General features: G+C 42.5%; 2 protein-coding genes across 3 annotated transcripts; both read right to left on the bottom strand.

The window, feature by feature from the left end:
- Positions 1 to 519: 519 nt before the first annotated feature.
- On the bottom strand, positions 520 to 3893 carry LOC109997119 (E3 ubiquitin-protein ligase TRIM35-like). Of its 2 annotated transcripts, none has more exons than XM_065958307.1 (2): positions 2233 to 3893; positions 520 to 2154 (listed from the first exon to the last, which is right to left on the bottom strand). In XM_065958307.1, exon 1 carries the CDS (start codon positions 3631 to 3633, stop codon positions 2269 to 2271), a length of 1365 nt encoding a protein of 454 aa, XP_065814379.1. In that variant the 5' UTR covers positions 3634 to 3893; the 3' UTR covers positions 520 to 2154; positions 2233 to 2268. Both variants share the same exon structure in this region, with proteins under 2 accessions (XP_065814379.1, XP_065814380.1).
- A 6714-nt stretch (positions 3894 to 10607) lies between these two features.
- Positions 10608 to 13521, bottom strand: LOC109997125 (nuclear factor 7, brain-like). Its single transcript, XM_065958306.1, has one exon. The coding sequence runs from the start codon at positions 13261 to 13263 to the stop codon at positions 11887 to 11889; it is 1377 nt and encodes a 458-aa protein (XP_065814378.1). The 5' UTR covers positions 13264 to 13521; the 3' UTR covers positions 10608 to 11886.
- Between the last annotated feature and the right edge of the window lie 1054 nt (positions 13522 to 14575).

The following is a 14575-nucleotide window of genomic DNA, read 5'->3' as shown; positions in this document are numbered from 1 at the left end:
TAATAAACTAAACACACAGAGACTTAAAAACATCTTTCTCTCATAATAAACTAAACACACAGTGACTTCAAAACATCTTTCTCTCTGATAATAAACTAAACACAAAAACACTTATAGCCTACCTTTTAACTATACTGTTGGCTACCTTTATAATGTATTAATTTTAACTTACAATGTAAAGATCTTGATAATGACATTGTTGTCTAAATCACTTTTTTAAGTTATACAAAAGGAGTTCATATTCATAAGACTGTTTGTCTCTGTTTATGAAAAAGTAGCCATGTGCAGTAATATAGAAAATTGAGGATGAATCGTGATGCATCGTGATATGGAATCGAATCGTAAGACCAGTGAAGATGCACAGCTCTACTCACAACGGACAACGACAAACTCTCACTATAAACTCGGGTATAAACGGGTAGAGAGCGAGCAGGGAGACAGGGAGGCGTGATTGGTTCAATAAAACACAACAGCAGACAGAAAGAGGGATTCAGATCAAGTGTAGAAACTTTATTGATGATTACAGGTGGAACAGGTATAACCACATATTTGAACTCTTTGTTGTTCTAAAGAACGTAAAGCGTTCAGACTTCAGAGGAGGTTTCATCCTCTGAACATGAAGATGGTAAAGAAATATGGACAGTCTTCAGGTCTTATATTTGACATTTCAAACATGATAACAAACCCACGGAACTGTACCTTTAAATGCGATTTGAATGATTGTGAGGTTAGCATTAAAGTGTCCAACTAGAGGCTGACTCTTGGGACAGCTGTGCAGATGGGAAATGGAAAAAAGGAAGATTTAGTCCGAGTGTGTGCGTTCCCCCTGCCATAACCGTGAGGTGTTGTACAGACGTATGGCCAGGGGGACAAAAGAGTTGTTGAGTCTGTCTGTGGAACACTGAACACACTCCTCTGCCTGCTGAAGGTGCTGTGCAGAGGGTGGGGGGTGTTGTCCATGAAAACAAGATTAAAGATGGAACTACGATTTAGTAAGAAGAGTGAAACGTGGTGAGCTGAAGTTATTATTCTACTGTGGAGTGATTTCAGATCACCGTGTGCAGATTATAATCTCTCCCTGCAGGGTAATAACTCCAGCACACAGAGATACAGACGATGATGCCTTCAGGGACTCCTCAGAGTTCAAGTGAAAAAGAGACGACAGTTAACCAGTTAACACGCTGAGCAGATTATATTTAAAGAGACTCCAACAAACCGACCAATCAGGATCGAGATTTTACCTGCTGTCGAATTATACTCAAAGTTATAATGAACAAAATCACCATGACAACGCAATCAAAACATTCCTAAAAGAATCAGACACGAAGATTCTGAACACCTTCATCATCTTCATCAACATCATCATCACCTTCATCTTCATCATCACCAACATTATCATCATCACCATCATCATCATAAATCATCATCATCATCATCATCATCATCATCATCACCTTCATCATCACCTTCATCATCAACATCATTATCTTCATCATCATCAACATCATCATCATCATCTTCATCATCTTCATCATCATCTTCATCATCACCTTCATCATCATCATCATCATCACCTTCATCATCACCTTCATCATCATCACCTTCATCATCACCTTCATCATCACTTTCATCAACATCATCATCATCATCAACATATCAACATCACCTTCATCATCATCATCATCAACATCACCTTCATCATCATCATCATCAAAACCTTCATCAACATCATCATCATTATCATCATTTTCATCAACATCATCTTCATCATCGTCATCATCATCATCATCCTCATCATCATCATCTTCATCATCATCAACATCACCTTCATCATCATCATTTTCATCATCGTCATCATCATCATCATCTTCATCATCATCAACATCACCTTCATCATCATCATTTTCATCAACATCATCTTCATTATCATCTTCATCAACATCACCTTCATCATCATCATTTTCATCAACATCATCTTCATCATCATCATCATCATCACCAAAATCACCATCATCATCATCATCTTCATCATTACCTTCATCATCATCATCATCATCATCATCAACATCTTCACCATCATCATCATAAATCATCATCATCTTCATCATCATCTTCATCACCATCATCATCATCATAAATCATCATCATCATCACCTTCATCATCTTCATCATCACCATCATCATCATCATCATCATCACCTTTATCATCATCACCTTCATCATCATCTTCACCATCATCATCATCATCATCATCACCTTCATCATGTATTAGATCTTCTCTGGTAAAATCTTCAGTTTGTGGCGTTTATTCATAGTGTTAATGTATGGAAACATCCTCTCAGTGAAAGTGTGTGTGTGTGTGTGTATGTGTGTGTATGTGTGTATGTGTGTGTTAGTATCAGGATCAGAGAACGACAGCTCTCCTCTGTTACAGTCCAGATTTACTCTGATCCTCTGAGGATTCTTCTTCACTGAGAGAACAGTGACTAGATGTGATGGGGAGTCTGCTTTGTATTTACCACCAATGAACCGTATTGACCAACATCCAGACTCTGCTAACACTCCCAGTCTCCAGTGTGTACTGTCTCCAACGTGGACGTCCCAGCTGTGAGTCCCTGAGTTAAAGCCCTCAGAGCCCAGGACAGAGCAGTAAGAATCAATCCTCTCTGGATTATGAGGAAGCTGCTGTCTCTCTCCTCGTGTCACACAGGTCAGATCTTCAGACAGGATGAGGACTGGATAAGCAGTGTTTGGATCCAGAATGACCGGACTGTAGGAGACCATGTCCTTCATCTTGTTCCAGATGTTGAATCTCAGGTTGCCCAGGTGTTTGGCCTGGTCTATCAGAGCTCCTGAGGGCAGCTGTGGATCCTCCAGCAGGGGGCGCTGCTGGACTCTTTCCACTGCAGCCTTGTAGTTTTTCAGGAATGAGACGTCTTCAGCTCTCAGCTCGTCCTCTGTGTCTCTGACTGTGTGTGAAAGAGCTGCTATCTCTGTGCTCAGAGCCTCCATCTCCTCCTTCATCCTCTGACTCTTCTGCTCCTCTTCCTCCCTCAGTGCACACAGCCTGGCCTCCTCTTCCTCTTCTAGAAACTGGTGAAGCTTCTTAAACTGCTCCTTAATCTGCCTCTCTGTGTGTCGGGCCTGGACCTGAATGTGTTCTGCTGTTTGATCAAACTTCACTTTAACTTCTTTAAAAACATTTAACTTCTTCTTTACCGGCTCCAGAGTTTCCTGAAGTTTCTTCTTGTGTTCTTGAGCAGCTTCATCGATGGGTCTGAATCTGTGGTTGGTGTGTTTTTTTGAATCTCTGCAGACGACACACACCGGCTCCTGATGGTCCAGACAGAAGAGTTTGAGTTTCTCAGAGTGCAGACTGCAGAGATCCTCTGAAGCTCTCTGATCTCTCTCCTGCACAAAACTCTCACTCAGGTTCTTTAAAGCAAAGGCAGGAGGTAATATTCCCTTTGGATGTCTCCTGTTACAGAGTGGACAGTCCTGGTTCTCCTTCTCCTTCCAGCAGTCCTTCACACACTCTCTACAGAAGCTGTGGCTGCAGGACAGCATCACTGGATCTTTAAAGATGTCGAGGCAGATCGGACAGCTCAGATCTTCCTCAAACTTAGACGCCATTTTATCTCAGAGTCAAAACACGCAGCAGAAAATGACAGGAAGCCACTCCCCGTCCCTGAGAGTTACTTTCACTTTGATTGTTTTTCTTTGAAACTCTCGTTCAGTTTGTGGATTCAGCAGCAGGTTGAAGTGTTAGTATTCCCAGTATCCCAGTATAACAAGTACTCCCAGTATTCCCTCCTCCTCCTCCTGTCCTCTCTCAGTGGAAGTTGTGCTGGTTTGTGTCTGCAGGTCGGTCCGTCTGTCAACGTGTGTGTGTGTCTTTTTAGGGTGAGGCAGAATAACCTGTTTCCTGGTTTGTCTCAGGTGAGACAGGTGAGGGGGCGGAGCTTCTTCAGAGCAGGAACACAGAGAACAGTCTCATTTCTCTTCCTGCAGCTTGAAGTTTTGAAGACAATTTGTGAGTCAGCCTGAACATAGAAGAACACCTGGAAGGTTTTATATCACTAAAGGTGAACTTCAAACGTCTGCAGCCTCACCGGAGATTAAGAATGGTTTTTAATCATGTAAGAGTATTTAGGCCATGGAAAGCAGTGTTTCCCCTCGGTTTAGAGCTCTGGAGGGGAGTCGGACAGCGCCACAGATACTTAAAGGAAAAATGGTGTTCATGTGTTTCTTTTAATGACAGCAGTCAATGTAACAACTATTATTTCAACTTGTAACGGTCTGTCCAGCTTAGTTTTTGTACCTGCAAATCCCGTTTCTGAGTGCACCTGAATGCATCTCTCATTGTCTGAGCACCCCTGAATGCAGCACGGTCACAGCGCATTCCCTGAGTAACAGCAGAGAGAGAGAGACATGCCCAGAAAAGTCTGAAGTCAACTAAGCAGACTACTTTATTTTCTGATGCTTCTTAAGGACTTTTTATTATTGTGTGTGAGTCAGTCAGACAACCACACACACCCAGACCTCCACTGGTGAGAGTGTGTGTGTGTGTGTGTCTGTGTGTGAGTCCGTCAGACAACCACACACACCCAGACCTCCACTGGTGTGTGTGTCTGTGTGTGTGTGTGTGTCTGTGTGTGAGTCCGTCAGACAACCACACACACCCAGACCTCCACTGGTGAGAGTGTGTGTGTGTGTGTGTGTGTGTGTGTATGGGGCGTGGAAAGTGCCATAGATCAGCTAACTGAGCAGACAAACGTGACAGTCTTTTTTTTCTCTCTTTTTTTTAACAACTTTATTGTAAACACAGACAATGTTACAAAGTTAGATTAAGGAACAAACGAACATGCCAGGGGTTGACAAAGACTAAGACAAGTAAAAACATAGGGAAGGGTAGAAATGGAAGGGTCTTCAGTTTGCACAATTAAAATAAATACAATATTCAAGAGTCTTCAGGGCCTTGGGGTTCTCAGAGTGCTGGATGGTTTTTATGTACTGCCACAGCTCATTCAAATAATGTTTGAAAATGGGTTTTCTGTTCGCACATTTACTTTTATGGATATGAAATTTAGCCAAAATGATAAAAAGATTAATAATATGGTACTGTTTGAGTTCCCGACAAACGTGACAGTCGACGCTAGCATTGTCGTGACCAATGACGTGTTGAACATACGCCCGCACGCCGCTACGTCTTAACCTGTAAAAACTAGCTTCCACACTAAAACAAAAATTTAAAAAGTGGGACAAAGTAGAAATTCCCAACTTTCCAGTGGTACCACAAATGTCTCATTCAGACGGTGTCACAGTGCGATCGCGTTGTGCAGCACATTTAAACCATCAGGTTATTAAAACTTTTAAAGTTACTCATAGTTTCTGCAGAGTGTTGGGCATACAGCTCCCATCTGCTCACAGCTTCAATATCACTGTGCACATGCTGAAGTGTTTCTGAGAGGTTTTCAACATATCAGAGAAACCATAGACGTTTGATCATCCTGTCACACAGAGCAGCAGCTAGATTTGATCATAGATTTAGGAGTTTTAGTTGATTACTATTTTAATAACTGCAGAACAACCTCTAAAAGGGAGAGAGAGCTCATACAGATAAGAGAGAGTGTGCCATTACTACGGAGCTATTATTGTTACAAAACTATTTGAATATGCGTACACAGATCCACAAATGCGTAAACTAATCTGAAAATATGTAGACCAACTTCGAAATGTTTACTTATTTATTAATGGCAGTGAACTTTTTCAGCTGTAAATCCTGAAAATACACACAAATGATCGCTTACAACTAGGGCTGTTGAAATGAATCATTTAATCGATGCATCGCGATGCAGGGACAGGAAATAATCGATGCTGACGAGGGTTAGAAAAAAAGGCTAAATGTGGTTGTTTTGCGCAGCGTTGAGTGAGTTTGTTTTACCTAAACACACACAGTGGTGTGTAATGAAAGTAACGTAGGCTAACAGAGGGATTTTTGACAGAAAACAACATAAATTGAGTCCCGGTCCTGGTCTTGCTGACTTTATGAGCAGAGTCAGTTGGTCCTGCAGGCTCAGACCACAGTGCTCCACTGCAGGCTGAAACGGCTTGACTCGGCGTCCTTTTAACCAACCGCAGCTCGGGTTAGCATCTTCATCACAGGTAAAGGTGTGTTTAAACTGATGCCTCGCTGTCTTTAGTCCAGGATAACTAAAAGAAGGAGGCTGTGGCGGTGACTCGTGTTGACGTGAGCGGCTGTAAACACAGTTGACTCCCGACACAGCGTCATCGAGAATCACCTCCACTAAAGCTGCGTTCGTTCGATGATAAACACTTTCTATTTCCGACAAGTTCTTCACAATAAAAGTCCCCGGCCTATCTGAAGTTGAAGTGCTTTTAATGTGAAGCATCCAGATCAGGAAATGAGGTGTTTACAGCAGTAGCAACTTAACACAAGCCGCTTGAAATAAAAAGGACAGAAACAAAACTTAACCTGAACAAAGCTCACAGCTAAAGACTACAACGTCCTGAGAAGAGAACACACAGAGACTTAAAAACATCTTTCTCTCTTATAATAAACTAAACACACAGAGACTTAAAAACATCTTTCTCTCTGATAATAAACTAAACACACAGAGACTTAAAAACATCTTTCCCTCTTATAATAAACTAAACACACAGAGACTTAAAAACATCTTTCTCTAGTGTTACCACCTGGCTCATGGCAGGTAACAAAGGAGGGAGGCCACACAGAATTACTTGCTCAAATAATAATTTAATCAACAAAAGGGTCACATGTATACATACATATATGAAGGTCATCCAGTTCGACAAAAATCCATAGACAAAAATGTAGATTCTTGCAGCATGCCCCAGCTGAGAGAGTGAGCACATCTCTTGGGCAGTAAAAGCGACGCACCACCCTATCATAGGTTTTCTTTACCCCCAAATGGCCCGCAATGCAACCGTGAGCAGTCTGAAGAACAGCCGAGTGTAATTTAGCGGGCAAAACAATCTGCAACACTTCCTCCCCCCCAAAACGGTCTCCTTGAGGAACCCACTTCCTTACCAAGATGCCATCTCTAAGACAATAACCATGTACTGTACTCACCACCTCATCATCTGGAAGAACCTGCCCGAATAGATCCTACAGTGATGGATCATTTCTTTGTTCCTGCAAGACACAGGCAAAGGAAAAGCAGGCAGGGGAAAAAACAATTCTTTCTTCTTAACTAGAACTACAAAGTCTGACCCACCACCATCACGGCTCATAGCACGTGTCACTGCTCCCGTAGGAACCCCTAAAGTAGATGTTTTTTTAGAAGCTTCCATCCGAGTGTCTGGAGGTTTCACCTGTGCAGGAACATTAGGCCATACCCGATTTCCCGCCAGGTCATTTCCCAGGACTACCTGGACACCAGACATGGGTAAAGATGGACACACTCCCATTACCATGTCCCCTTTCAACAGGTCAGATGACAGTGTTAGTCTATGTTGAGGAGCAGAGAAAACAGTTAAAACCATTCCTCTGACATCTACACAGGAACCAGTGTCTGTCATAGAAGAGAACGGTAACACTGAATCCATGATAAATGAATCCAGTGCTCCTGAATCTCTTAAAATTTTAACTTTAACTCTGTTCTCACTTCCAACTACTGAAACATATCCCTCTGAGACAAACGCTTCATAACCCGGGTCAATAGTTTCTGTCTGACCGTGTTCCATATCAGCAACCGTGATCACAGACCCTGTTGAAGGCTTTGTGAGTGCCTGTACTGCAGCTATAGCACAAGCCTTCTCTACATCACTTAAAGACACAGCAGCCCCAGATGGCTTTGCTGATAACCCCCCAAGCTTTAGCTTTTTCCTTAACACTGGACACTCATTCCTCCAGTGACCTTTACCTTGGCAGTAGTTACAGACACGACTATTGTCAAACTTTCCCTGTGAGCTATGGTCAGTTTTCCCTGAAAACTTATCTGACCCTTCTGACCAACCCTTACTGGAGGTTGCCCCAGCCTGTCTTTCCCCCGAGCTAGAGTCAGCACGACCCCTGCTCTCAACGAAAGACACCTTGTGGGTCAATGTGAACTCATCTGCCAATTTGGCCGCTTCTGAAACCTTGCTTACCTTCTGTTCATTTAAGTAAGTAGCAATGCGGTCAGGTAAAGTGTTTTTAAACTGCTCAAGTAAAATCAACTCCTGCAAATCCTCCAATGACACTACTTGAGACGCAGTACACCAACGGTTAAAAGGGGCTGCTAGGTTGCGAGCAAATTCAGTGTAGGACTGTTTTTCTTTCCGTATGAATCTGAATCTCTGTCGATATGCTTCAGGTACTAGCTCGTACGTTCTTAGCACAGCAGCTTTAGCCAGCTGATAGCTAACACTATCGCTAACACTCAAAGCTGAGAAAGCCTCCTGGGCCTTGCCAGTAAGAACACATTGAAGAAGCAGGGTACGTTCAGCATCTGACCAATTTCTTGCCTCAGCTAACCGCTCAATTAACACAAAGAAAATGTCAGGGTCCCTTTCATTAAACCTCGGCACTAACCTCAAATTAACAGAGACATCAAATGACTGTGGAAGAGAAACATTTGCTGACTCAGCTGGAAGCTTTCCCTCACTTATAAGTTCAAGTTTATATCTCTCCAACTCAAACTGGTGTTTGGACTGCACAAGAATGGCCTCTTGTCTTAACCTTTCCATCTCCAGAGCATGTTGTTGTTCCTGCAAAAGAATCAGAAGTCAGCCCACCCCCAATACCAGTTAACACCGGAGTTGTATGAGACACTTTACCTGACACACTCACGTTGGGAAAAACATTAGACACACCTGTCATATCTATCTGCGCACTTGTACTCCTCTCCTCGAAAGACAAAACTTTTTTATCTATTAAGTGGGCCTTTAACGTTGCCAGCAGTTCATCTTTACTTAATTGTTTTGAAAGATCAACACAATAAAGATCAGCTACTGGTGGTTTTGCTACTCCTCACTTGGAAACTGAATAAACTCTTCAATTGATGCCATTTTTCCAACATTTACCCCACTAAAGGGCTACAAAGCTCAGCAGTTAACTTTTTTTTTTAAACTTTGTAGACAGGCTAGAAAAGCAAATTTACCCCAAAGTTTTCCAATCACTTCCACACAATGACAGGCAGCTTTACTATGGAACCTAATCCCTCTAGCTGACTGCTTAACCAAACCTAACTGCCTCACTCAACCCTAGTCTTCGAGCAGGTCAGCGGCAGGATGAAATAAGCGCTGAGCCCAGCAACTCTGTTGATCCCCAGCAAGCTGATTGTCACCTAGACAGTTCTGGAAGTGCCCCCGAGCAATGCTCTAACCACCTCCTGCACAAAAATAACAAATTAAAACAAAAAATATCAATGGGGAAAGCTTGTGCCCACCATTGCTAATACCTAACAGGAATTAGGGTTCCAAATGCCTGAGCAGCTAGTCTTGTTGGAAGTTCATGAAAAAACACTATCACTTTGACATTAACTGGCCACAGTCTACGAAGAAACATTTGTACAAATAAAGACAGCCATTAACAAGACTTCTCCATCCCTGAAAACCAGTGCAATCAATCTTTCTGTGTGAAAAACTCCCTCAAGCAACGTAGAAGTATAACCATCCTGGCATGAAAAAAAGATCCCGGACGAGCCCCCATTTGTTACCACCTGGCTCATGGCAGGTAACAAAGGAGGGAGGCCACACAGAATTACTCGTTCAAATAATATTTTAATCAACAAAAGGGTCACATATATATGAAGGTCATCCAGTTTGACCATAGACAAAAATGTGCAGATGCCCCAGCTGACAGAGTGAGCACATCTCTTGGGCAGGCCTAAATAACCTTCTGTAGGCATACTCAGCTTGACAGGCACCAGCTGACGACCCTCCCAGCTCCACTCACATCCCAACTCCAATCACCTGTTTAGAACACAAGGCTGTGAGACAGGAAACACAAACACAGACAGATAGACAGAGTGGGAGCAGAAAGGGAGGGGTCGTCACACTAGTATAATAAACTAAACACACAGTGACTTAAAAACATCTTTCTTATAATAAACTAAACACACAGTGACTTAAAAACATCTTTCTCTCTGATAATAAACTAAACACACAGAGACTTAAAAACATCTTTCTCTCTTATAATAAACTAAACACACAGTGACTTAAAAACATCTTTCTCTCTGATAATAAACTAAACACAAAAACACTTATAGCCTACTTTTTACCTATACTGTAGGCTACCTTTAGAATGTATTAATTTTAGCTTACAATGTAAAGATATTGATAATGACATTGTTGTCTAAATCACTTTTTTAAGTTATACAAAAGGAGTTCATATTTATAAGACTGTTTGTCTCTGTTTATGAAAAAGTGGCCATGTGCAGTAATATAGAAAATTGAGGATGAATCGTGATGCATCGTGATATGGAATTGAATCGTAAGACCAGTGAAGATGCACAGCTCTACTCACAACGGACAACGACCAACTCTCAGTATAAACTCGGGTATAAACGGGTAGAGAGCGAGCAGGGAGACGGGGAGGCGTGATTGGTTCAATAAAACACAACAGCAGACAGAAAGAGGGATTCAGATCAAGTGTAGAAACTTTATTGATGATTACAGGTGGAACAGGATTCACACTAACCACATATTTGAACTCTTTGTTGTTCTAAAGAACGTAAAGCGTTCAGACTTCAGAGGAGGTTTCATCCTCTGAACATGAAGATGGTAAAGAAATATGGACAGTCTTCAGGTCTTATATTTGACATTTCAAACATGATAACAAACCCACGGAGCCGTACCTTTACAGAATGAAGCTGCAGGATGACTCCAACACAGAACAGCTGACATTTGTTACAAATTAAACCACAAAACCACAAAAAAGATTTAAAGAATACCCCGAGATGAATCAAACTTAAACTGTGCAATTAAAAAATAAACGTATACAAGAAGTGTACATAACCCGTACAGGGATGAAAATATATGTGACATTTAAACAAAAACCTATAAACAGTTGAGGAAAAAAATCTGTAATTACACCTGAATATAAAAAATAAAAAAAAGTGTCAACCTTCTGAAGTTGTGTTGTTTATATATGTACAGCAATGTTTAAAAAATGATCAAAAAACAGACATTGAATAACAGTCAGTGCAAACATTAAAGGTGTGATTTAAATGAGTGTGTTAGTATTAAAGTGTCCAACTAGAGGCTGACTCTTGGAACAGCTGTGCAGATGGGAAATGGAAAAAGGAAGATTTAGTCCGAGTGTGTGCGTTCCCCCTGCCATAACCGTGAGGTGTTGTACAGACGTATGGCCAGGGGGACAAAAGAGTTGTTGAGTCTGTCTGTGGAACACTGAACACACTCCTCTGCCTGCTGAAGGTGCTGTGCAGAGGGTGGGGGGTGTTGTCCATGAAAACAAGATTAAAGATGGAACTACAATTTAGTAAGAAGAGTGAAACGTGGTGAGCTGAAGTTATTATTCTACTGTGGAGTGATTTCAGATCACCGTGTGCAGATTATAATCTCTCCCTGCAGGGTAATAACTCCAGCACACAGAGATACAGACGATGATGCCTTCAGGGACTCCTCAGAGTTCAAGTGAAAAAGAGACGACAGTTAACCAGTTAACACGCTGAGCAGATTATATTTAAAGAGACTCCAACAAACCGACCAATCAGGATCGAGATTTTACCTGCTGTTGAATTATACTCAAAGTTATAATGAACAAAATCACCATGACAACGCAGTCAAAACAATCCTAAAAGAATCAGAGACGAAGATTCTGAACACCTTCATCATCATCTTCATCAACATCATCATCACCTTCATCTTCATCATCATCATCATCATCATCATCATGTATTAGATCTTCTTTGGTAAAATCTTCAGTTTGTGGAGTTTATCCAAAGTGTTAATGTATGGAAACATCCTCTCAGTGAAAGTGTGTGTGTGTGTGTGTATGTGTGTGTTAGTATCAGGATCAGAGAACGACAGCTCTCCTCTGTTACAGTCCAGATTCACTCTGATCCTCTGAGGATTCTTCTTCACTGAGAGAACAGTGGATGGATGTGATGAGGAGACTGCTCTGTATTTACCACCTCTGAACCATATTGACCAACATCCAGACTCTATGACTCCCTTCCTCTGTCCAGACTCTGCTAACACGCCCAGTTTCCAGAGTGTACTGTCTCCAACGTGGACGTCCCAGCTGTGAGTCCCTGAGTTAAAGCCCTCAGAGCCCAGGACAGAGCAGTAAGAATCAAACCTCTCTGGATTATCAGGAAGCTGCTGTCTCTCTCCTCCTCCTCGTGTCACACAGGTCAGATCTTCAGACAGGATGAGTTCTGGATGAGCAGTGTTTGGGTCCAGAATGACCGGACTGTAGGAGACCATGTCCTTCATCTTGTTCCAGATGTTGAAGCTCAGGTTGCCCAGGTGTTTGGCCTGGTCTATCAGAGCTCCTGAGGGCAGCTGTGGATCCTCCAGCAGGGGGCGCTGCTGGACTCTTTCCACTGCAGCCTTGTAGTTTTTCAGGAATGAGACGTCGTCAGCTCTCAGCTCGTCCTCTGTGTCTCTGACTGTGTGTGAAAGAGCTGCTATCTCTCTGCTCAGAGCCTCCATCTCCTCCTTTATCCTCTGACTCTTCTGCTCCTCTTCCTCCCTCAGTGCACACAACCTGGCCTCCTCTTCCTCTTCTAGAAACTGGTGAAGCTTCTTAAACTGCTCCTTAATCTGCCTCTCTGTGTGTCGGGCCTGGACCTGAATGTGTTCTGCTGTTTGATCAAACTTCACTTTAACTCGTTGACAAACTTTTAACTTCTTCTTTACCGGCTCCAGAGTTTCCTGAAGTTTCTTCTTGTGTTCTTGAGCAGCTTCATCGATGGGTCTGAATCTGTGGTTGGTGTGTTTTTTTGAATCTCTGCAGACGACACACACCGGCTCCTGATGGTCCAGACAGAAGAGTTTGAGTTTCTCAGAGTGCAGACTGCAGAGATCCTCTGAAGCTCTCTGATCTCTCTCCTGCACAAAACTCTCACTCAGGTTCTTTAAAGCAAAGTTAGGAGGTAATTCCCTTGAATGTATCCTGTTACAGAGTGGACACTCCTGGTTCTCCTTCTCCTTCCAGCAGTCCTTCACACACTCTCTACAGAAGCTGTGGCTGCAGGACAGCATCACCGGATCTTTAAAGATGTCGAGGCAGATCGGACAGCTCAGATCTTCCTCAAACTTAGACGCCATTTTATCTCAGAGTCAAAACACGCAGCAGAAAAAAACAGGAAGCCACTCCCCGTCCCTGAGAGTTACTTTCACTTTGATTGTTTTTCTTTGAAACTCTCGTTCAGTTTGTGGATTCAGCAGCAGGTTGAAGTGTTAGTATTCCCAGTATCCCAGTATAACAAGTACTCCCAGTATTCCCTCCTCCTCCTCCTGTCCTCTCTCAGTGGAAGTCGTGCTGGCTTGTGTCTGCAGGTCGGTCCGTCTGTCAGCATGTGTGTGTGTCTCTTCAGGGTGAGGCAGAATAACCTGTTTCCTGGTTTGTCTCAGGTGAGACAGGTGAGGGGGCGGAGCTTCTTCAGAGCAGGAACACAGAGAACAGTCTCATTTCTCTTCCTGCAGCTTGAAGTTTTGAAGACAATTTGTGGGTCAGCCTGAAGATAGAAGAACACCTGGAAGGTTTTATATCACTAAAGGGGTCCGTCAGAAACCCCACACACACCCAGACCTCCACTGGTGAGAGTGTGTGTGTGTGTGTGTGCGAACGTGTCTGTGTGTGTATGTGGGGCGTGGAAAGTGCCACGGATAAGCTAACTGAGCAGACAAACGTGACAGTCTTTTTTTTGTTTTTTTTTTAACAACTTTATTGTAAACACAGACAATGTTACAAAGTTAGATTAACAAACAAACGAACATGCCAGGGGTTGACAAAGACTAAGACAGGTAAAAACATAAGGAAGGGTAGAAATGGAAGGGTCTTCAGTTTACACAATTAAAATAAATACAATATTCAAGAGTCTTCAGGGTCTTGGGGTTCTCATAATGCTGGATGGTTTTTATGTACTGCTGCAGCTCATTAAAATAATATTTGAAAATGGGTTTTTTGTTCGCAAATTTACTTTTATGGATATGAAATTTAGCCAAAATGATAAAAAGATTAATAATATATATATATCTCTCTTCATTGGAGGGGACCTGAGGTAGACCCCCCAGGAAGCAGGCCAGGCTACAAAGCTCCAAGACTTCCATTGTTCTCTCTCTTTCCACACGCTGACTTCAAGTGTTCAGAGACACAAGCCCAACTCTTGTTTTCTGCAACCATCTTCCTTTGTTTTAAGTTGTGGCGTGCAGGTAATCCGCGGCCGGCAGTGTTCTAAAATTTGAGCTCGGATTGTCCAGTGAACGCATCTCAGTTTCTCGGAGAGCGTCAGACTATAACAGATTATCAGAAAGATAACGGTCTTATTCCATCCTGCAATGAAAGGACATCAACGGACATCTTCCCACTCGACGGAGAACCAACGAAGCCGCTCTCGCCGTAAGGGACCCTCGCCAC

Source organism: Labrus bergylta, chromosome 8, assembly GCF_963930695.1.
Source record: "Labrus bergylta chromosome 8, fLabBer1.1, whole genome shotgun sequence".
NCBI lineage: Eukaryota > Metazoa > Chordata > Actinopteri > Labriformes > Labridae > Labrus > Labrus bergylta.
The sequence above is the reverse complement of the archived record's forward strand: the minus strand, read 5'-3'. Positions and strand labels throughout refer to the sequence as shown.

Excerpts from the sequence above, each read along its gene's own strand:
- LOC109997119 (XM_065958307.1), bottom strand. The coding sequence starts at position 3,633 with ATGGCGTCTAAGTTTGAGGAAGATCTGAGCTGTCCGATCTGCCTCGAC.
- LOC109997125 (XM_065958306.1), bottom strand. The coding sequence starts at position 13,263 with ATGGCGTCTAAGTTTGAGGAAGATCTGAGCTGTCCGATCTGCCTCGAC.